We start from the raw sequence: 24,634 nt of genomic DNA, 5'->3' as shown, positions 1-24,634 counted from the left end.
ACTTGGTAATTAAAAACCTAAAAATGCTAGGGAAAGAAAAAAGATAAACTACTTACATATTGCAAAAGATGAATTTTATCATATTATGTTAAAAATATACTTTTACATTTCTGCTGTGTATTCTTTCACTTATTAATTTTTAATTTTATCTTTTTATTCTTCACCTTGTCCCCAAAAATATTTTTGGCAGTTTACAATAAAAATCTGATTTCTAACAGACTTAAGTCATCAACATGACCAAAAAAAAAAAACTCAATAGTGAACTGAAAAGAGAATGGGAAAGAAAAGTAATATAAGGGGTTCTTCACTAATGAAGTTCACACATTCAAAACTTAGTTCTGAATTTGTCATCATCCAGTCAAGAAGGGGAAGTAATGAGCTAAGTAGCCTTGGAAATCAAAAACAAACAAATGGGGAAGGGTTACTTTAAGTCACAAAGGGAAATAAATTTTTGCCTGAATTGAAGTCACAAAGGGAAATAAATTTTTGCCTGAATTGAAGTCCAGGAGAACTTTGTTACAAATCTAATTTCATGAAGGAATGGAGTTACCCAACAAGTGATGTGTAAAAAAATGCAGAGATAATTTTCACCACTATTTATTAAATAACAAACATAGCATTTTTAAAGAGTTATGCTTTAAACCTAATTCAAGGAGTGGTGGTAATCAAATATGTTTTCCAAAATAAAAAGCTGCATAGAATGGAATGAAAACTAAGGAATAAAATGTGAGGTTTCTGCTGTTTTACTTATTTGAATTAGATTACTGTTTAAGGATGTATTGAAAATGAAACTGAAATGACATATTCATTTCTGGCTGGATGAAAATATATAATAGACTTAACTTTTACAAGTTACATTTCAAGACAATATGACGGAAGATGCTAGATTTAACGTGACTCAATATATTCGCAGGTTTAATTTTAGAGATTTGGAGAAATATAGAGGTTTGGAAAGAGTTGTTGATTATAATTACACCACTTGGAAGCTACCAGTGCTTACTGCTGGTACTTAAAAAAATAACTATTCTAGAAAAATTGTTCAGGTGGTTGAGCACAATGCAAGCATGTGAGGGTGGAACCACACACCCCAACCAATCGGCACCACAAAACCAGGTCGTGCATCACAATAAGGTCAGAGAGTTACCTTGGATCCCTTAGCTCTTCTGAGTGTGCTCACTATAAAAAAGGGGGGGAAATACAAATATTTTGTTTAGCTGAATAATTTCAATGACTGGTGAATCTTTGTCACAACAATAAAATTTCTGTTTATAGGTTCATAATCTGACCAGGAAATTTTGCTACAGGCAAATACTGGGTCTGATTATTATTGGCACAAAATATCATCCTTTGTGATTGAAAAAAATGTCCTGGAAATTTTGATAAAATGCAGACATTTTTATCATATTTTCATTAGCATTTTGACATAATCAGGTATCTGTGTTATATACACTTAAGAGTGTACTATAATGTATATTTAAGTGATATAGCTTTTCATAATTCTTTAATTTTGGGAAACTTAAAAAATTTAAGCATTTTCTTTTTTTTTATTTTCCCCTCTAAAAGAAAGCCTTATAAGTAATATATATGAATTATCTTAATTAAGCTCTATCAATAGACAAAAACACACTGGAATCAATACTAACTTCACTGTCTTCCATGTTACCCTCTTTATTCTCTCTTTCTCTCTCTTTCAGGACCTTTATCCCCCTTACTAACCTTCGCCCCCACCCCCACCCCCGGTCCACATATAAACACTCACTTATCTTAAACTGGACCTTAAGAGGTGGAATCAGTTTTCAGAGAACCATAAACAACATGATTACTTTTTAGAAATTCTTGGCAGAAACTGTTACAGAACCCAAATTACAACCTAGATGTCTACATGTCTCCTGTTCTGTAGAGGAGGATGCAGTGGTTTTGAGAGGAGGAATATCCATCACTCATTATCTGAACAACGTGATACTAATGTTTCAGAGCCAAGTGCACTCAATGGCATTAATCCACCAGTTTTCCCACAGAAATCTTCTATTTCCTGCAGCACTGTAGCACTGTCGTCCCGACCTGTTGTTCATGGATTTGCTCAAGTGGGCACCAGTAACATCTCTATTGTGAGACTTGTTGTTACTGGTTTTTTTTGCATATCGAATACACCACGGGTAGCTCTGCAGTGCAGGCAGGATACTCTCGGTAGCTTGCCGGGCTCTTGGAGAGGGACGGAGGAATTGAACCAGGGTTGGCCACATGCAAGGCAAATGCCCTACCTGCTGTGCTATCGATCCAGTCCCTATTTCCTGTAAAACACATAAAACTCTCTAGAAGCCTTACTATAAAGATTTTTTAAGAGAAGGCTGCAAGTAAAAACTTTGTCATAGAAAGTTTTTTTGGTCCTAAGCTCTTTTAAAATCTTTTCAGTTAGCTGTTATCATTTTAAACATCGGTAATTCTATGTAAAACATGGTATTTCTGGCTTCTTCGAGGAAGTTGGCTGACCTGGCTTCACACATTTCTATTTTAATATTGTGACATAATGGAGAAGCTCCTCCATTGAGATATCTGGGCAATGATATTTTGTTTGCCTGTTTCCTGTAGAGGTTTGCTTTTGTTAGCTCACCCATGCATGGTAAGTCTCCAAAGGAGAGAAACACTCTTCATCATTCCCAGTAATCGTCCCTTTCCTATCAAAACATAAAGCAAACTTGATACTAAGGAATACTTTCACTTTCTTCTTTAGCTATATAAACTCATCATGTATGTAGAGCAGGTATTTAATTGGGATCAGAAACACCCAGTCACATCTTTACAGCCATCACTACAATCACAATCACTACATCCCATTCTCTTACTCTGTGCCATTCAGTGAGCTTGGATAACTACACAGTTTTGAGTTTTCCAAGGAAAATAAAATTCTGTCACCACTAAAGTATAGTGCTTGGATCTCCTCTTCCTCAGCAGATAACCTGACATAGTTCTCCACAAAGGTTTTATTATGCTATGAACACCCGATTCCTAAGAAGAGCCTTCCTTATAGGCATTACAGCTTCTCTCACTAGCTTGTCACCCTTGAATATAGTTGCTCTTTGAGGGTGAGTAAAATTAAGAGAATACTTTATTTTGGAGCAAATGGAGATCAGTCTCCATTTTTAAAAAAATGCATGGGCTGGTAAGTGTGTTTATTTCCTTATCTTAATGTTGTAGCATCATTTTAACATAAAATGAAAAGCTAACTTTGAAACCTTAAGTTTAAAGCTTTGCCCAAACTGTTTAGGTAAAACATGACTTGCTTTTGTACTTAATAATTTTCTCATAGATTTTCATTTCTTTCTTTTCCTTACCCCCCTCCTCCTCACCCCTCACGGTCCCCATTCCTTACTGCTCCCTCTTTATTCAGTGCTCGGGTCTGTGCCAATGCAATGTCTTTGCCAAGGTTTAGAAATTGCCTGTGATAAGAACAAGTTACGAGCTATTCCATCAATTTCTTCAAATGTGACTATAATGTAAGTAGAAAAGAATGGCTTCATTTTGACAGTCAGACTGGCATCTACAAGTGTGTAATTAATAAGTTTTGTCATTATTAATACTGTATTTATTCAAAATTATGTCTTTGTTCCTTGTCAATTAAAATGATTGATGATTTTTATTTTGTACTTATTAAGGTCTAAACCCTTTAAATTTCCATTCTTTAAATTTCCTTTTTAGCAGTTCTTTGAAGAACCAGTATCACCACATTATTTCTAAATAAATGGTGCCATCAATTATAATTTTATGTGCTTAGGAAAGTAAGCAATCCGTTGAACTGTTATGTAGATCAGGATTTCTTAAATTTTCCCATTTATGTCTCCTTTTCACCTAAAAATTTTCATAAGACCCTGGTTATACAAATCAGAAATATATGCATAATGGGGCTGGAACGATAGTACGGCAGGTAGGGCATTTGCTTTGCACGCAGCTGACCCAGGATCTATTCCCAGCATCATATGGTCCCCCGAGCACTGCCAGGAGTAATTCCTAAGTGCAAAGCCAGAGTAACCCCTGAGCATAGCCAGGTGTGACCCAAAAAGCACTGCAGCACTGTAGCACTGTCGTCCCATTGTTCATCCATTTGCTCAAGCCGGCACCAGTAACGTCTCCATTGTGAGACTTGTTAATATTTTTGGCATACTGCATATTGAATACGCCACGGGTAACTTGCCAGGCTCTGCTGTCTGGGTGGGATACTCTCGGTAGCTTGCTGGGCTCTCCAAAAGGGATGGAGGAATCAAACCCGAGTCGGCCGCGTGCTATCATTCCAGTCCCAAAAATAAAAAAAACATAGATATTAAATCATAAATTTATTTTTCATAAATTTATTTCATAACAAACATTTATAAACACCCCAACATTAAATTAACTATCCACAGTTCAAGAAACTAGTTTATATAGCTTCATTATTTCATAAAAATTTTACTTGATGCTTATTTCAATAATTCTTTGAAACTTTATTGGGCATAAATTTTAATGCCCAATTTTATAAACTGATGTGTATAAAGAAACAGATAAAAGATTTCCAGAGCTTCACATATAAAACTTCCCACATTTGACATTTGACTCAGAGATACTGATGCTGGTTTTTTCCTTAATAACACATGTAGAAAAAATTATGCTCATTATAGAAGTTTGTTGACCCAGCACTAATTTTAATCTTTAAAAAAATCAGCAATATACACATCAATAACACTTATATTTGGCTAAAATTTTTAAAAGAAGTAGAGTATAGATACTTTCAAACATGATTATTGTTTCTCTTATTTTTTTATCCAGATTTTTTGCAGATTTGTGTTCTCACTTTGGGGTTATAAGGACAAAAATAAAATAAAATTCTTAAATTTACCAAGGTTGGAAAATCCTGATTTTTTTAAACAATATCACTAAATACTGCAACTCATATGCTTGACATACATCAATTATGGGAAAGAATCAAAACTAGAATTTCTGTATATAAAGTTACCATCAAATTAGCAGAATCTGGGAAATTTACCCAGTTGATAGTTATCTGAGGAATTTAGCCAAATTGATAATAAATTGAGAATATAAAACAGGTAAGCCACAAAGACTTCTTTTTCAAAGACATGACATTCTCACCTGAACTAAAGATACCATTCTATCCTAGCCTCAAATCATCACAGTTCTTATAAATTACAATTAGTTCTACTAGAAAATAATAATCCCCCAAAAAATAATCTAAGGTTTTTGTGGAGAATGTTCCAGGAGTTAAATATAGCTGAAAATGCTAGGTATAAAGTTTACAATGGTTGCCTTTATCTTATTTTCAAATACAAGAAAATTTAAGTACAAATTTAAACACAAGATATACAAGAAAAATTCCTTGTATCAAGGTATATTAGAAAGTCCAAACCAAAGAATATGTTGATGCTGCCATTGTCATTTTATATTTTCCCACAAGTAATTTTGATCCATTCTAAACAATGCAACTAAACTTTACTTTTATCTACCTATTTTTAAAAAGAGAAGAAATGGAGATAGCTAGAAGAATAAATGAGAATAAGGCAATGTCTAGAGAGTGCATGTCTTGAGGTATTCCATTTAATTTTAAAAATAAAACTGTTTAAAGGAAACAACAGGAGTCTCAATAGAAGACTACCTGAGGACAGAGGTATTTCTAATGGAGATTCATGAAAACGTGTGCAAACCAATGGGTCGTGAGTTGTAAGCCCTTTGTGTAAAGAAAACAATCTGGGTTGAAACCCTCACAAATGATTGGCTTTAGGAAGTAAGAAAGAAGGAGAGGTTCAAGACTCCAAAGTTTTCATGATGAATTAAACTGATATAAGAATAGGAAGACAGTGACAGGAAGTGGAAAAGAGTTAGACACCAATTTTCAAATGTTTTCAATTTAAGGTTAACAAGCCAGCTACTCAGTTGCGATTTCCAGCAGGATTTAGCAGATAATGGAATGGCTCAGGAGTTTGTTTATAACACTTTGTTTCATTTTCTTGTTAAAAAAGTTTCTTGTGCTTTGATTGAGCAGTTTGTTCGGATTGTCCGTTTCCACTTTGCTCTGCAAAACACAATCCTCCCCCCACTTTCCTCTGCAAAACACAATCCTCCCCACCGACACCCCTCCCCGCGCTCCGTCCCAGCCACTTTTAAGGGTTTTGTCTTGATTCATCAAATGATGTGAATTCCTCCGTCTCCTTTTTTTGTTTGATTCCCTAGGCTTATTTCTATGAATTAGGCTAAGCAGTTTCCCTTCCCCATCCTGAAATTGTTACATTAGAACTGAAGGTTGCAGAGTAGAGGCTAGGAGTTAGCCTTAAACGGTAGAAAATCTTTTATTATTCAAGGACATGCCATGGGTACCTTCTTTTCTTTTCTGTTCTTCTTTTTTTTTTTTTTTGCTTTTTTTTTTCAATCACACCCAGCGATGCACAGGGATTACTCCTACTCTGCTCTCAGTAATTACTCCTGGCAGTGCTCTCCGGACCATAAAGGATGCTGAGAATCCCTGGCCGACCACGTACAAGGCAAAAACGCCCTACCCACTGTGCTATCGTTCCAGCCCTGCGTACCTTATTTTCATATAGAAAATATGAAAAAACATATAGAGAGAAAAAGAAATCTTTCAATAGAAAAATCTGTTTGTACTGAACGTTAGGGAAGCAATATTGCTTTTCTTCAGGGTGCAAATGAAAGGCATTCAACATGTTTGGTGAATGAATGACTCAACAAGTACACTTTTCAGAAGCCACCAAATTGGGGCAGAAATGATAGTACCGCGTGTACTTGTCTTGCACAGACCAATCCAGGTTCAATCCTGGATACCCCATTCAGTCCACTGAACCCCGAAAGAGTGATCCCTCAACACAGAACCAGAAGTAAGCCCTGAACACCCCTTAGTATGGCCCCAAAACAAAACCAATAACACCAAATTATATTAATGTCTTTAAATAAAATCGGGTACATAATAATTTATTGATAACACAATACAAATTAATAGGATCTAAAATAAGTGAGAGTCATTTGTAGAAAAGGAATTCTCAATATAAGGATTTTCAAGATAATTCTCAGTATAAGTCAATATCTGAAGGAAATAATATTTGATGACAACCCAGTAGGCAAGAGAGATTTGTTAAGTATAGTACAGTGTTTCTGAATCTTTTTCCTTTAGTTGTTGCCCCTTCCAGACCCTTTTTGGGCAGTTTACCAATGTATTCCCTCTTAAAATTCTAATACTAAAGATATACTAGATAACTGCTCGTGAATACTTGTTTTTTCTCCATTAAGGAATTACTATTTTTCATTGGTGGAGGGATGGGTGCTTGATCATTGTGTGATTGTAACCCAAACAGGAAAGCTTGTAACTATCTCACAGTGATTCAATAATTTTTTTAAATAAAGGAATTAATATTTTTTTCTACTTAACTAATTTTTATCCCATTAGACCAGTAAGACCCCTGCTGAAAGTGTATAGTCTTACTCTGCAATAATATTTCTCAAATTATATCATAAAATTTTTCCTGGGGACTCAGAAAATATTCTCCTGTAAAATTTCATCACCAGCTTTAAGCAAGACTGGTTCAAAACCAACATGACAGCAAATGTTGTTATTACCTCTAGTGTAACAGTGGGGTAATCTGAGTCCTTTCTGCCTACCTAGTATTTCTGTTTGTACCAGAGAGCCTATTGCTCATATATCAATGAGAATATGCAATCATATTACATAATTCTTTGATAACAATAATATAAATTTTTGGAGATCCTCTACAGATTCCTTTCTTCCAGTTAAGACACTGGCTTGGAAAGATTGTATATGATTCATGCAAGGGACCTCAGCGACCATCACTCTAAACTTACTGTTTTTGTTTTGTTTTCTTGGTTCATTTTGTCTTTATTCATTATATTTTTAATAATAATAGAGGTTTTATTAAAAGTACATTTTTAGGGGCTGGAGCAATAGCACAGTGGGTAGGGTGTTTGCTTTGCATGCGGCCGACCCAGGTTCGATCCCCAGCATCCCATATGGTCCCCTGAGCACTGCCAGGAGTAATTCCTTAGTGCATGAGCCAGGAGTAACCCCTGTGCATCACTGGGTGTGACCCAAAGAGCAAAAAAAAAAAAGTACATTTTTATGAAATTGGTCTGGTCATTGTGACGAGAAGGGAAGAGAAGGGAAATATTTATGCATAGTTTATTAGAAATTGGAATGGAATCACTTTTTGAGTAAAGCAGTTCACTTATACATACCATTGAACTGATTTCCTTAGAATTATTTTAAAGACAATCTAATAAGGTGGATCACGAGTGGTGACATATTTAGAAGAAGAAATGACTTAGGTTCTTCAATGTGTTTTAAAAGAAAAACACTTTTCATTGTCACTCAAAATATGAGATGCCTCCTAATATGTGTCAAATAAAAATTTTAAGAAGAATGTAAATGAAAATGATTTCCCCAGTTTTATTCACTTTAAAACTTGGGAGGGGGAGGCAGGAAAACAGTTTGAAGGATTGGAGTTCATGTCTGCCATGCAGATGGCCCCAGGTTCAATCCCCAGCACCTCTCGGCCTCCTGAGCACTAGTAAGGAGTGGTGGGCCCAAGCATTGCTGAGGAGACCCTTTTTAAAAGAAACCATAAATAAAATGATTTGTCATAATTACAACATGATAAACCTAAGTTTTAGAACTATTCTAAAATACAAAATCAACAGTCAGACTTGATTTAGATGCTACTATAAATATAATAGGATCTAGTGCTAAAATAAATAATGTTTATAATTACCTGTATTGTTGAGATTTAAAAGTTAAAAAAAAGCTTAGGAAGAACTCAATTTTGCATTTGTTTTAGGTCACTTCAGTGGAACTTAATAAGAAAACTTCCTCCTGATGGCTTCAGGAAGTACCATGATCTTCAGAAGCTGTGAGAAACAGTTTATTTTTTGTATCAGAATTAGCTAACTTTGTGTGTGTGCCTATTTCTTCCACCGTGTCTTTTGCAGAGAATAACCCCTCGCCAGTGCTGGAGTGTGAATATTTTCTGATCTACAGCACCACCTTATGTCCACATTTTTAAAAGGAGTTGGGACTTCAAATATAAATGATTTTAAAAAAGAAAAAAACAGATTCAGTTAGTTTAATCAACATAGTAGTTTAGCATTCTGGCACAATAAACACTGGAGTAACTCTACCATTTGTTTCAAGTAATAAGAGATCAAATGAGTCTAGTCCAGGATCAGGGATATAGCTCAGTGGCTTAGTATACGCTTTCACATATGATATTTCATGCCCGGCACCAAAAAGAAAAGATTTTGGGGGGCTGGAGCAACAGCACAGCGGGTAGGGCATTTCCCTTGCACACGGCTGACCTGGGTTTGATTCCCAGCATACTATATGGTTCCCCGAGCACCGAGCACCGCCAGGAGTAATTCTTGAGTGCAGAACCAGGAGTAACCCCTGAACATCACCGGGTGTGACCCAAAAAACAACAACAAAAAAAAAATAAGAGTGTTTTTTTTAAAAAAAAAGAAATAGCTAAAAAATAATATGTAGCTGTTGGTAGTTGTTTTTATTTTGGTTTGTGGGTGGGGCACACCAGACAGTGCTCATGAACTATTCCTGACTCTGTGTTGAGGAATCACAGCTAGCTGTTCTGGGACTCATGCACTACTATAGATCAAAGCCTGGCCCTGGCCTGCAAAGCATATACTCAGTCTCTCTTGCTGGTTTTTATTTATTTATTTATTTATATTGAATCACTGTGAGATACAGTTACAAAACTTTCATGTTTGAGTCTCAATCATACAATGATCGAACACCCATCCCTCTGCTAGTACACATTCTCCGCCACTAATGTCCCCAGTATACCCCCCTTTCCCACCCTCCCCCTGCCTCCATGGCAGATCATTTCCCCCATACTCTCTCTCTACTTTTGGGTATTATGATTTGCCTTGCTGGTTTTTAAAAGCGTGACCTGACTCAGTTTCCAGGTAATAAAGTTTATTTCTTGGTCATTGCAACAAGTAGAGATAAATGAACAAATGCATATTGAAGCTTTGCTGTAGATCAGTGAGAAGGTGACATTACCTTCTGTAGGATTGAATCCACAACAATTTTCTCTTAAAAATTTTATGCATAAGGGGCTGGAGTGATAGTACAGCGGGTAGGGCATTTGCCTTGCACGCGGCTGACCTGGGTTCAATTCCCAGCATCCCATATGGTCCCCTGAGCACCGCCAGGGGTAATTCCTGAGTGCAGAGCCAGGAGTGACCCCTGTGCATCGCCGGGTGTGACCCCCAAAAGAAAACAAAAAAATTGTGCATAATAAATTTAATAATAATGTATTAGTATATATTTCTTGCATTTAAAAATAGATTTTTTGTCATAAATTTCTAGTTAGCTGAGCATCTGCTTTCTCCATTAATAATCTTAAGCCTTAATTTTTTAATTATATTTTAACTGAACACTATGAAGGGTAATAGTGACCTGCAAATAACAAGAAAGCAGTCTTGAAACTTCTTCCTTTATCATCCCCACAACAGAAGCTGGATACACATGAAAGTGCAAAGTTTTTAGTGTCTATATATTATGTCATTGCTTGTGGTCTGGTTTGTTTCCTCTACTTCCAATGAGCCCAAATCAAACTTCCACTCTGACTCCAGTTAAGCATGTCACTCACAGAAAATTCATATATTAAATTGTAGCTAAATTATATATGCACCTTTATACCTAGAATTTTAAATGAAAACTAGCAAAATAATACAAGGATTTAATAGTTTAAAAATACATAACTTTTGTTATACTTTTAGGTTTTCCTAATTTTAAAAATGGTGGCTAAATACATATGATATAAATTGTACCATATGTCAAAGCTTTCATACAAAGGCATAAGGTTGGTTATGGTTGTGTTAGTATCACCTCATGGTTGTGTTAGTATCACCATCATCCATTCACTGGATTCTTGAATCTTACAAAACTGAAACGATTCTCTATATTCCTTTTTAACTATCATTTTCACAGGTGTCTACAACATAATAAGATTAGATCCATATCTGTCTATGCTTTCAGAGGACTGCACAGCCTTACAAAACTGTAAGTAACAGTGAGGGTTAGTTCACCCATTCACCAATTGTACAATATAGTAAGCATTATAAGGGGGCTGGAGCAATAGTAGCGAATAGGGCATTTGCCTTGCAAGCGGCTGACCTGGGTTCGATTCCCAGCATCCCAAATGGTCCCCTGAGCACCACCAGGAATAATTCCTGAGTGAAAAGCCAGGAGTAACCCCTGTGCATCGCTGGTGTGACCCAAAAAGCAAAAAAAGAAAAAAGAAAAAAGCATTATAAGGTTGAAAGAACAAAGATTTTTTAGGTAAAGGAAGTTTTATTTTATTCTATTAATTTATTTTTTATCAAGGCAACACTAGTTTACGAGAGTATAAATGTTTGTTTTAGGGAGACAATGTCATCACACCCCACCCAACACTAAAGTTCAAATATCCCTATACCACAATCCACCCCATCCCCTTCCCCATTGCAAGTCCTCTTCCTGGCCCTGCATAACCTCAGTTCTGTAGCAAGGACTAGTTTTCATTGGACTAACCCCTTAGTTTGATTTTCATGCACCACACATAAATTAGATTATCTGCTATTTCCTTCTCCTGATTTATTTTGCTTTTCATCCTTTCCTCCAGTTCCATTCATGTTGTAACAAAAGACATTTTCTTTATTCAAATATCTGGCTGGCATTCCATTGTGTATCTATCTCACATTTCCTTTGACCAGTCATCTATCTTTGGGTACTTAGGTTGTTTCTGGTTTACCATAAGTGATGCTATGATGAATATAGGGGTGAATACTTTTGTGAATATTCACCTTGTCTTTTGTTCTCGGGATAAAGAAATGAAAGATCACATGGTACTGTTATATTTAGAGAACTCTCCATAATATTGTTTGTAGTGGTTGTGCCGGACTGGAGCGATAGCACAGCAGGTTGGGCTTTTGCCTTGCACGCAGCCGACCCAAGTTCGATTCCTCCATCCCTCTTGGAGAGCCTAGCAAGCTACCAAGATTATCCCACCTGCACAGCAGAGCCTAGCAAGCTACCCATGGCGTATTAGACATGCCAAAAACAGTAACAACAAGTCTCACAACGGAGACGTTACTGGTGCCTGCCCAAGCAAATCGATGAACAACGGGACAACAGTTGTTGTGCCAATTTGCCTTCACATTCACAGTTAATGTGGGTTTCTTTTTAGTCATTATCCACACCAGCACTCATTCTAACCTTTCTTAGGGAAGCTGTTTTCATCCAAGACTCTTTCCAGTCATTCCTTTAGTTTAGTCTTCCTGTTTCCTCACTCTTCCAAGATACATAGTTCCCCACTGCCAGGAAAGCCAGCTGATTTCTACTCTTCAATAAACCAATCATTTGTTTTACATGTCAATATTTTCCCTATGTTGATCTAATAAGCTTTTCATATGTTATCTCCTGTCTAAAAAAAGGGATAATATGCCTACTGCATAGCCAGGGAGCTAGTATCCAAAATCAATTAAAGAATAAATGATTAGATTAATGAAATCATCAATCATATTGATTTATGGAAAATTAAAAGTTTGCTATTAAAAGGTAAGTGAGAAAAAGAGATTTTAGATAACCAGAGATAGGGAAATATGATGATCAGAAGTAATTGCACTGCAGAAAATTTAAGATGAACGGCTTTTAATTTTCCTTTTCTTGTTTTAAGCTACCAAAACCTACAAACTTATTAGAGTCCTTTTTTCTTTTTCAGATACCTCAGTTATAACAGAATTACCTTCCTGAAGCCTGGTGTTTTTGAAGATCTACATAGACTGGAATGGCTGTATGTTTAATTTTTGTGGCATATTAAACTAGTTGCTTTTACTTTCTAAAAATATATTTACTGCATAATTTTTTTCTGCACTGGCAGGATTATTGAAGATAACCACCTCAGTCGAATTTCCCCACTAACATTTTATGGACTAAATTCTCTTATTCTCTTGTAAGTATTAAAAAATAAGGCAAAATTTTTAATTGACAAAAAACATAAATAAGGTAATGGTTTTAGTTTGACAGTACTAAATTTGGAATTATTAAAATTTGAGAAGTCCTAAAATCTATCTCAATCATATTTTTCACATAAAACTTTCAGTGTTCTAAAATGTCAGCCCGTTCAAACTAAATATGGCCTCATCTTATGGACTATTTTATGACAATATTCTTAGGCCATTACTGCCATAACAGATCACCGTCACTGCCCTATATGAATCTCAGTTAAAAATAATAATAACAGGGGCCAGAGCAATAGGACAGAGGAGAGGGTGGTTGCCTTGCGCGGAGCCGAGTTGGGTTCAATCCTCGGCATCCCATATGGTCCCCCAAGCACTGCCAGGAGTAACTCCTGAGTGCAGAGCCAAAAGTAACCCCTGAGTGTGTGCTGGGTGTGACCCAAAAAAATCAAAAAACAAGCAAACAAAAAAAAACAATTGTAAAACGCTTCCTTTTTAGTACTTTCTGATGAAGAGCAGAAGTTTTTTCCACGTGCTAACGTTGTTCCATTATTCATGTGAAAGCTCTCAATTGAATTTTATTACTAACAGGTGTTTAAATAGAAGGAGACTCAGAGGAAACACAGAGACTGCAACAAATGATTCATGGTTTTATTTAAAAAATAGTATTAATACCATGTTTGAATTAAATTGAGAAATGAGTCAGAAATATGTGGCTCCTTTGGTTTCTTTTCTTCTTTTCAGAGTGCTCATGAACAATGCCCTCACCCGTTTACCTGATAAGCCTCTTTGTCAACACATGCCAAAGCTACATTGGCTGTAAGTTGCTATATCATCTTCTGAAAAGGCAGCTAACATTTCTCGTTGGGTCTAGTTATTTTGGATACTAGGCTTTATTTAATGATAGTTTGTTAATATGTCACTTTTTATTTTTTGATTGACTTCAGCACAATTTTGCTTTACAATAAAACAGGCACATTCTAAACAAACTCTCCTATGCATTGTAAAAGTAGAAAGTCTGTTTTAAAAAACAAAGTAGTAAACAGGGGCCAGAGAAATAGCACAGATGTTAAGATGCTTGACTTGCACAAGGCCAACCCTAGATAAATCCCTGGCACCACATCTGATCCCCAAGAACCATCAGGAGTAATCCCTGATTTTAGAGTAATCCCTGAGTGTGACTCAGAATCCAAAGTGGTTTTTGCCAATTTAAATTAAATAGAAATAAAACCTTTAGGACAGAAAGAAAGAAGACAGAAGTGAAAACATCATGTCTATAAAGTATTCCCTTCTTCACCCTGTCTATCTATTCATTTTGTACAAAAAGACAACATCCTTTTCATTTCATCCCTAAATTCAGAATAATCAACTATAAATTTTTTAAGTATTTTAAGTTGCATTTTAAACTGTCTGTTAAAAAAGGCAAAATAAAGAGATAAATCAGAGAAATAGTTATTGATAAGTTCAACCAATTAACTGCATCTACATTGTTACATGAAAATTTTCCTTTTTCTCATTTTGCAGCAAATTTTAATGCTTTCTTGTTATATTTCTAAAGTTCATCATAAATACCAAATTAAAAATACAGGGGAATGTTAGAGTCAGAAAAAAATTATTTTGGTGAGAAATGACGATTAATCTAATAAGAAAGCAGATACAAGGGGTACAGAGGTTAAAATGCTTGCAATGCGGGGCTGGAGCAATAGCACAGTGGGTAGGGCATTTGCCTTGCACGCAGCCAACCTGGGTTCGATTCCCAGCATCCCATATGGTCCCCTGAGTACTGCCAGAAGTGATTCCTGAGTGCAGAGCCAGGAGTAACCCCTGTGCATCGCCAGGTGTGACCCAAAAAGAAAAAAAAATGATGCTTGCAATGCATAACTGTTGACCCTCATTTAATACCCAGCAACCCATGTGACCTCTCTGTATGCCAGGAGTGACCAGGAGTGATTCCTGAGAACAGAGCAAGGATTAAGTCCTGAGTATATCCAGGTGTAGCCTAAACTATCCCCACCACACTCCTCACCATAAAAGAGAAAGCAGGTGCAAGACATACTCTAAAAAAGGAGACATAATAATTCAAAACATACTAGTTTGGGTCTATCAAGGGAAAGACAAACTTCGTCAATCCCATTGTCAATCCAGGGGGCATGTTGATCTGAGGGTAGAGTACACCCATTATTGCAAGCTAACATCATCAGAGAAGGGTAAACTATCTTCACTATCGTTTGTATTAACAAACTGAATTGGAGTCGAATGAATGCATTAACAGTTACCACAAGTTCGATAATTCAAACTTACTAATTGAATACAATTAATAGATACATTGGGTAAATATACCACTTAAAATGAATGCATTGAGCCCAGAAGCAAAATTAGGATATATTATGCACATATAATTGTACACCTCTAATTTGCATTTCAAAAGACACCAAATATCATTTCAGATGAAAATGCAAATGACTAAAATTTGTCACTAAAGTAATGGACTTTTAAAAAATCTCATCAGTAAAGTTATCATCTACAAATCTTTTCTTTCTAAAAGAACTAATTCCTTATGAATTTCTGATAGTAAACAGCCCAATTTTATTTCCAGTCATAATAGTTTTTGTTTTACAAGTTTTTTTAATGTTTATAATATTTTTGCCCTGAACATTAATTTCACCTAATAAAACTGAAAATTCTGGTTGATTTTGACTAAAAATTTGCAAAAATGCAATCTACTCAAGTTTAGTAGAAAAATACACATAAAGTAAAAGGCATGTGACTAACCAGGAACATACACTTACAAATTACAGCAATATAACATACTACAAATTAAAAGGCAGAAATTTCTTTTTTTTTTTTTGGTTTTGCTTTTTGGGTCACACCTGGTGATGCACAGGGGTTACTCCTGGCTCTGCACTCAAGAATTACTTTTGGTGGTGCTCAGGGGACCATATGGGATGCTGGGAATTGAACCCAGGTCAGCCACGTGCAAAGCAAACACCCTTCCCACTGTGCTATCACTCCAGCCCCATAAAACACAGAAATTTCAAAGCAACAAAATCTGTAAACATCACAATGAAACTTTGGAAATTCTAAAAGAAAGAAAGTTGGGCCCAAATGATAGTACAGTTTGTCTGGTGCTTGTCTTGCACGATGCCAACCGGGTTTGATCCCCAGCATCTTTATGTTCCTCCCGCACACTGCCAGGAGTAATTCCTGATGGCGGAGCCAGGAGTGACCCCAGGATCCCAGGACATTGTTGGGTGTGTTCTAAAAAGAAAGAAAAAGGGAAGGAAGGAAGGAAGGAAGGAAGAAAGGAAGGAAGGAAGGAAGGAAGGAAGGAAGGAAGGAAGGAAGGAAGGAAGGAAGGAAGGAAGGAAGGAAGGAAGGAAGGGAGGGAGGGAGGGAGGGAGGGAGGGAGGGAGGGAGGGAGGGAGGGAGAGAGGGAGGGAGGGAGGAAGGAAGGAAGGGAGGGAGGGAGGGAGGGAGAGAGGGAGGGAGGAAAGAAGGGGAGTGAGGGAAGGAGGGAGGAAGGGAGGGAGGAGGGAGGTAGTAAGGGAGGAGGGAGGAAGTTAGTTTTTGTAATAAAAAATCTACATAATAGGGCTGGAGAGACAGCGCAGCAGGTAGGGTGTCTGTCTTGTAGGAGGCCTACCCGGGTTCAATTCCCAGCATCCCTTTTTTAAAAAAATTTATTGAATCACTGTGAGATAATTACAAGCTTTCATGTTTGGGTTACAATCTCACAATGATCAAACACCCATCCCTCCACCAGTGCACATTCCCCACCACCAATATCCCGGGTATAGCCCCCTTTCCCACCCTTCCCCTGCCTCCATGGCAGATAATATTCCCCATACTCTCTCTCTCCTTTTGGCATTATGGAAGATCCAGCATCCCTTATGGTCCCCCGAGCACTAACAGGAGTGATTTCTGAGTATAGAGCAAGGAATAAACCATTGCCAAGTGTGACCCAAAAAGAAAAAAAAAACCTATACAATAGCCAAATGAAATGTATAATAGCCAAAGATGAACTAAAGATCGAGAGAATACACTTTTATTTTTAAATGTACTATAAAAGTTTAGATATTGGCAAAATAAGGTAATATGAAGAATCTGAAAAAATAATGATTTAATTAAGAACAAGGACGGGAATAGGAGACCATGGCACTAGAGAGAGAGCACAGCGGGCAGAGCGCTTCCCTTGCCTGTGGCCAGACCTGATCCGGACCAGGTTTTGTTTCCCAAGCACCACCAGGAGTGATCCCTGAGCACAGAGCACCGCCTGATGTGCCCTGCTCCCACTAGAAAAATAAAATAAAGAAACAGGTGGAGGGGCCGGAGCGATAGCACAGCGGGTAGGGCGTTTGCCTTGCACGCGGCCGACCCGGTTTCGATCCCCGGCATCCCATATGGTTCCCCAAGCACTGCCAGGAGTAATTCCTGAGTGCAAAGCCAGGAGTAACCCCTGAGCATCGCTGGGTGTGACCCAAAAAGCAAAAAAAAAAAAAAAAGAAAAGAAAAGAAAAGAAACAGGTGGAGGGATTAGCCCAAAGCAGCAGGGTTATCTATTCCTCTGAGACTAGACAGAGGTCAGTGTGTCTATACAGGTAAGTTCATACAAGTCGGGGCTTTTTCCTCCTTTAGCACTTTTTCTTCCTTTTCTGCATTTGCTCTTTTGAATAGGAGCCAGAAAGATAGGGAAGGATGCAAAGAGTAAGAGATCCTCATGCTGCTGAAAGGAAACAAAATTGTCTGGCAGGGGCGATACGTACAGCAGGTAGGGTGTTTGCTGTGCACAAGGCAAAAAAAAAAAATGGTTGGATCTCCCGCAACCCATTTAGTTTCCTGAATACCCCCAAGAGTGATTCCTGAAAGTAGAGCCCGAAGTAACCCTTGAGTATCGCCAAAAAAGCCAACAGAATAATAAAATTGGGGAGAAAAAGGTAGGATTGCTGAGATTTAGCCATTCTGCTTTTTACTGTTCTTCAGCGAGAAGAAGCAATTTTTCATTTTGATATTAGTTCTATCATGTATAAAAAGAAAATTTAAGTGGTTGGAATCAGAGGCATGACACTAAGTGAAAAACTAATCTAGACTCAGGATCTAGACAAAAATGGTCCACACAAAACTCCGGGGATACGAAGCAACTTTGCACACCTCCGCTGATCAGTGTGTTGTAAACCCTGTCCTTGCATTTCAAGGCCAAAAACCTCTATTCTAGAGGAGAAAGTGGAAACCAATTCATAAATAAAAGTTTAACTCGAAATTAAACTTAAAATAACCATATCATCAAATTCCATATCACCACAAAATTCCTAATTTGTATTTTGATACATGCCTGTTAGTACTTCTCTATAAATTAGTTTAACTGAACTAGTTTAATTATTTTTGCTAACTTACTATAGGGGGAAGCTACTATCAACTCATTTAAGATTTTGTGAAGCTTTAGAGAGCGTCACCACCTGCTGGTAGATAATGGGAATGGCAATAAAATAGGAACAGAAATGGCTAGTCTGTCGTAAGAGACCCACAGTCTTGGCGGTCCCTAATTGCAACAGCAACAGAAAGAAGCCAAAATGATTGGTTTCCAATTTAGTACAGTAACAGGGATTTTTCTTTCGAATGCTCAGAACCCAGATTTAAGATTTAATACAACATTCTTTGCTGAAAGATTTTATTTATTTGTTTTGGGGCCACACCAGGAACTCGGAGTTCCTCCTAGCTCAGCACTCAGGAATCAATCCTGGCGGTGCATACTATAGTAGGCAGGATGCTCAGATCCCAAAATATCATCTTTAACAGCTGTCCACTGGTGCCAGTAAAGCTTGTTGATTTGAATTACTGTTGTGAACCTATTGACAAGGTATGAAGAATAAGCAGTTATAACATGTTTAAACATTGAGTGCCTTATGTAATTATACATGCAGATTTTTTTAATATGATGTAGGTGTTCTTAACTAATACGTATTGTTTATGATGTGCTACCAGCTAGTTCTTTTTATTTAGAGGTTTGGTGCCACAGCCAGCACTGCTCAGGACTGTTCTTGCCTCTGTGCTCAGGAGTTAACCTCTGGCAATGTGTGGGGGGTCACCCACTTCCCAGAATCAAATTGGGTTCCCTACATTACATACTTTATATAAATTATCCTACAGTGCTCCTATTAGTAATTATTTCTATCCCATCTATACAGCAGAGCCTGGAAAGCTCCCCAGGGCATATTCGATATGCCAAAAACAGTAACAAATCTCACAATGGAGACGTTACTGGTGCCCACTCGAGCAAATCGATAAGCAATGGGACGACAGTGCTACAGTGCTATTCCGTACACTAGAGAAATCCCATCTGCAAAGTTTTGTGTTAGAGTACGCTGTCTCTGGAGCACTTGGTTTATTCTCTAGATACCATATTATGAGTTAAATCTGAATGGTTTTAGTTTATACTCTAGATACTATAGTTTATGAGCTAAATCTAAGTGATTTTGTGTCTTTCATCCAGTATATCTAATTTAGCAATTTGAAGAAACATAAAAAATAAACCTGTTTCTTCTCTGACTTAACTTCGAAAATTTCTCTTTTTTTCTTTTCTTTCCCCTCCCCTATTCTCTGTTAGAAATACACCCTTTCCTTCTGTTGACTTGACGTAGACCCCTGAGATTTTAATCTTCCAGATATAATTTATAACATGGACCGTTTTTATTTCCACTTCCAAAATACAGCTGACTTAGTCCAAAGTAGCCTACCCAGCAGAATGAAGTTTTTATCAGAATGCAGGCACTCCTACCAGTGCTACTCATGCTTCCTTTACAGATTTTAGCAGCTGCAGCACATTTCAGTTTATATATTTTAGTTGCCAGCATCAAGTGGCTCTATATTATATGACAACTGGCATGTTAAGTTTTAGGAGAGACCCAGTAAATTTAACCACCAGCACTTTCTTGTGAAAATATATCCCTTGCCTCAGCTAAGTCTTGTCCTATAAATTTCCACTATAAACCTACCAATAAAAGGGGGGCATTACAGAAAATCATCATAACTATGAAGATAACAAAACAAGTTTTTTGACAAATTTTACTACTCAGACAAAACTCCTAACGGTCATATAACATCACACTACAGTGAGCTCAAGGGGACTCAATGTGCAGGTCCCACGGACGGCCTGGCTCCTGCGCTGGCCTGGCGGTTACACATAACCCAGATCAGGAGATCGCACTGGTTTTGTAGGAAACACTTGGCAAGGAAAGGAAAACTATGACAATGATGGAGGGAAGTGATCCCTCTGGAGAAGAACTGGGTGCTGAAAGGAAGTAAAGTGATACTCATGATACCTTCTCAGTATTGTAAAGCTAATTTAATTGCAAACCACAGTGCCTAAAACAAACAAAGAAAAACAGGACTTTCATAGGGGCATACAGGGGTGTGGGAAAGAAACTGGGGACATTATTGGAGGGAAATCAAAACCAGTGAAGGGACTAATGCTGGAACATTGTCTGCCTAGATCGCAATCATAAATAAGTTTTTAAGTCATGATGATTTCATTTAAAATATTATTTTTAAAAATGAATGAATATGTAAGTTAAAAAGCACTTGAGGATTTTGGAGGAGTGTTTCGGCAAAAAGGAGTTAAAGGATAAAAATTGTTTTGCCAGTGGTCATTTGAATAATAATATTAGAATAGTCTTCAGGCTGTCATGAAATAGTATACCACCCCTTAGAAACAATCATTTGTAGCTCTTGAATTAAGAATCTAGACTAGTATTTATTTAGTATGGTTCACTTTTAATTATCTGTTAGCAAAGTCAGTATCTACCATAATAAAGGTTTTCTATTTAAATCTTTATTCTCCTTTATATTTTTCAGGATAACATATATATTCATATAAATAAGTGCTATAGATATTAGCTCAAAACAATTTATTGCTAACATAGAAAAAGAGACCATTAAGTATGTTATTTCAAATATTACAAAACTAGGAATATGGAAAAATCTATATGAAATAAATAGTATGGTGGGAAAAGGTATTTTTTGGAAGGCAACAATTTTTAACCAATTTATTTCTGCCTATTATTACACTCAGGCTTATCATCTCCTATTTTTATGTTCTAGGGACTTTGAAGGCAACCATATCCATAATCTAAAGAATTTGACCTTTATTTCATGCAACAATTTGACTGTCTTGTAAGTAATGATTTATTTACTTTTAAAGTAATGTTATATGTATCTGTATAAACACAATCATTCATGGCAACAAGCTAGAATAAATGCATAAAGTAATGATAATAAAAGTTTACATGTAACTTAAAATCTTTTTGAAATAGAAGCATGTGGGAAAAATTATGGCAATTCACACCAAAAGTAGCTGCAGATTCATAACATACATGAATCATCAGAAGGGCATCATATTTTCTAAAACCTGTTTCCTTGTAAGTTAAGTCGTGTTCATTTTAATGGACAAACTACCTTGAATCGTTGGGTCACGTTTGGGGATATTTGAACTCTGATTTTCTAATAACACTCTCCCTGTGTGAATTATTTCTACAAAGATTCAGAAAAGAAGTTTATCACAATAAACGAAAAAATAGTATATAATTGTCCTAACGCTGAGGCTATGATTATGATCCTTAGAGATGGGTCTCAGATTGTTCAGCAGTGGAATTTTGCCTATTCCTCTCTGCTATTTTAACTCCACGTTGCCTCTTCCATAAAAGTAAAGGATGCTGAGCTTCCTTCAGAATAAAAATAGAGCTGCCTCACTGACAGTTTACTTTTCCAGAACAGCGATTTCAAACTTTGGCTTGCAGTGCACATGCTGGTAATGAAAGCAATGCTGTCTGTCCAGACCAGCATTTTTGATGATCTGGAAGAGAAGTGAAGTGAATTTTTGAAGTTATGCTCAAAGCAGAAGTGACAGATAGTATAGTAGGTGGTACTATCTCCGCACACAGTGAACCTGGGTTTGACCTCTAGCACCCCATCTATCCCTCAAGCACTGCCAAGAGTTATTCCCAAGTGCAAAGCCAGGAGTAAGTCCTGAGCACAACTAGATCAAAAAAACATTTAAAAAACAAAAGAATAAAACTTTCTTATAGTTTAGTTCTTTGTGCAGAATGAACTATCAAGAGTTCTGGTCTGATTCAACAGCCCAAACTGGAAATACTGAGGTGATCCATCACCCCAAATCACATCAATGACTACGTCAGTTTGAGCGCTACGGAACATGGGATATGTACCTCACATATGGACTGTGCCTACTTGGGGTGGCTTTTTCTGTGCTCTGGGTTGCATGATATACAGCCTATTCTCAAGTGTTAAAGTTTTCATCTCTATTCAGGCCCTTATTTTAATAAAAATGTTTTCATGTTTTGTTATCATCAACAAAATGTTTGGCATGCTTAAGACTAAAATAAAATTAGGAATGTTATCATGATGTTATCATGATGTAATTTTAGCTATCTTGACATGGGAAATGCACTGTTTATAACTATCTTTATTTCAGCAGTCTTTTACCTTCCTCTAATTGGGGGGTTATATTCTCAAGAAATTACAGCTATTTTTTCCATTTTTACTTTCAGGGTTATCAGAAAAAACAAAATCAATCACCTACATGAAAATACTTTTGTATCTCTCCAGAAACTAGATGAATTGTAAGTTTGATTAAATATATATTGATAACAAAATGTCTTCCTATTGTATTTTACATTTATTATACACATACGCCTTTACATATTTGGGAAATATTTTTATTTTAAATTTTAGCTATTTATTTCCAGCACTATTTTTATGTATCTTAGGCCACAACAGAACTCAAACGGTGAGCAAAAATATATACGAGAGGAAATTTTTTTTAAAAATTTTGAGTAAACTGATATAATAAAGAACATAGTTATAGAAAAAGAATAAGCCAGAGTAAAATTAATAGGTATAATACACACTATCTAACTCTTTCTCATTGTTAGAAAGGGACCCCATATTTTTCTTTAAATTTACTAAAAAGTTAGGGTTCCGAGATTAGGCAAATTTTTAGAAGATATCTCCACCTTCGGGGAGAGGATTGGACCACAGCTTGCAGTTCTAGGGAATCATCCATGGTGCCAGGATTCGACCTGAGTTACAGCCTGCAGCTGCATGCGTGCCACACCTTAGCTTTGTACTGTCTCTCCAGTCCCATGATACCCTTATTTCAGACACACCCAATCTATAACAATAAAGAGAAAGATAAGTTAAAATAGCTAGCCATAATGCCCCCTTTTAAGAGAAAACACAATGCCAAAGAGCGCTAAAGCAACTCTATGATAAACCAAATCCTTGTTGTCCAAGCACATAGTATCTGTTTATCAGCTATATATATGTATATATGTATATATAGATCATTGTAGCATATATCCTTCAGGCACGCTTATTTTTAAATATTTAAGATTTATTTTCCAATTATGTTTTCCTAAAGTAGAGGCTAGATACTAATTTGATTTTTTGCATTTTCCGGAACAAGTCTGGAATATGGAGAGGTTCAAATGGTTTGAAAATTTGATGAAACTTTGCCTTTAGCGGGAGCTGGAGCAATAGCACAGTGGGTAGGGCGTTTGCCTTGCACGCGGCCAACCCAGATTCTATTCCCAGCATCCCATATGGTCCCCTGAGCACCACCAGTGGTAATTCGTGAGTGCAGAGCCAGAAGTAATCCCTGTGCATCACCGGGTGTGACCCAAAAAGAAAAAAAAAAAAAAACTTTGCCTTTAGGGATAGAGGGATAGTACACCGGGTAAGGTGCTTGCCTTGCATGGGAATCACAGTTCAGTCTTCCACACCACATATATTCCCTGGAGCACCACTATGTATTTCTAGGTATGTCTTGTCCCCCAACAAAGAATATAACTGGAATATTTGGGGGGGTCCTTACCTTCACACTGAGATAGGCAGAAGACACAAACCATAGGCAGAACAACTCTCAGGAAACATTGCCTGCATTCAGTGGACAACAGTGAATACTCAGAAGTGACCCCACACCCAGTTAAGTATAGATCAATTTTCCTAGAGGAAAGCTGAGAAAACAGTACTTTATGTGTTACGTGTCACTTACAATCTATGCTAGCGGTATCCCAATGCATGGTATAAGATGCAAGAACTTTATGTCAGGTTTTGGCCTGATAACCAAAACTAGCACTCCCACCAGAAATTGTTGAATTTGATATCTGGAAGTTCAATATCCCAGTGATAATTCTACTTTAGTATGTTTCTATGTCATATTCTGAAGATGACCAATATACTTGACTTCCCATATTAGTAATTGGAATTGTGCCTCCAGCTGTACCTAAATATGAAGCACACATATTAACACAGATTAATTAGTTAACACAGAGTAACTAATTAGTTAACACAGATTAACTGTATTAATTAATCAATTAATACAGATTTAATCTATTAATCATCTTCTAGGTAAGGATGGGAAGAATAGCTAGCCCAACACTAATTTATATAGCAGACAGTCAACAAATCAACAAATATGGTTCTCATTCTAAAAGAGTTTGCACATCCATCAAGAGTGAAGCACTATATATATATGAATAAAATGTTAATATTTTATTATATGTGCTATATATGTTAAATGTATTACAATTACTATCATATTAGT

General features: G+C 36.7%; 1 protein-coding gene across 5 annotated transcripts in view; it reads left to right on the top strand.

The window, feature by feature from the left end:
* Positions 1 to 24,634, top strand: part of RXFP1 (relaxin family peptide receptor 1) — a 106,774-nt gene that overhangs the window by 64,103 nt on the left and 18,037 nt on the right. For all 5 annotated transcript variants that reach the window (XM_055144912.1, XM_055144909.1, XM_055144911.1 and 2 more), the window contains 8 exons: positions 3,389 to 3,494; positions 8,841 to 8,912; positions 11,009 to 11,080; positions 12,780 to 12,851; positions 12,939 to 13,010; positions 13,762 to 13,836; positions 21,112 to 21,183; positions 22,578 to 22,649. In XM_055144912.1, the coding sequence (XP_055000887.1) occupies positions 3,389 to 3,494; positions 8,841 to 8,912; positions 11,009 to 11,080; positions 12,780 to 12,851; positions 12,939 to 13,010; positions 13,762 to 13,836; positions 21,112 to 21,183; positions 22,578 to 22,649 (613 nt within the window). The remainder of the gene's footprint in view (positions 1 to 3,388; positions 3,495 to 8,840; positions 8,913 to 11,008; positions 11,081 to 12,779; positions 12,852 to 12,938; positions 13,011 to 13,761; positions 13,837 to 21,111; positions 21,184 to 22,577; positions 22,650 to 24,634) is intronic.

Source organism: Sorex araneus, chromosome 7, assembly GCF_027595985.1.
Source record: "Sorex araneus isolate mSorAra2 chromosome 7, mSorAra2.pri, whole genome shotgun sequence".
Classification (NCBI taxonomy): domain Eukaryota; kingdom Metazoa; phylum Chordata; class Mammalia; order Eulipotyphla; family Soricidae; genus Sorex; species Sorex araneus.
Note: the sequence above shows the minus strand (reverse complement) of the source record. Positions and strands in the feature narration are given on the sequence as shown.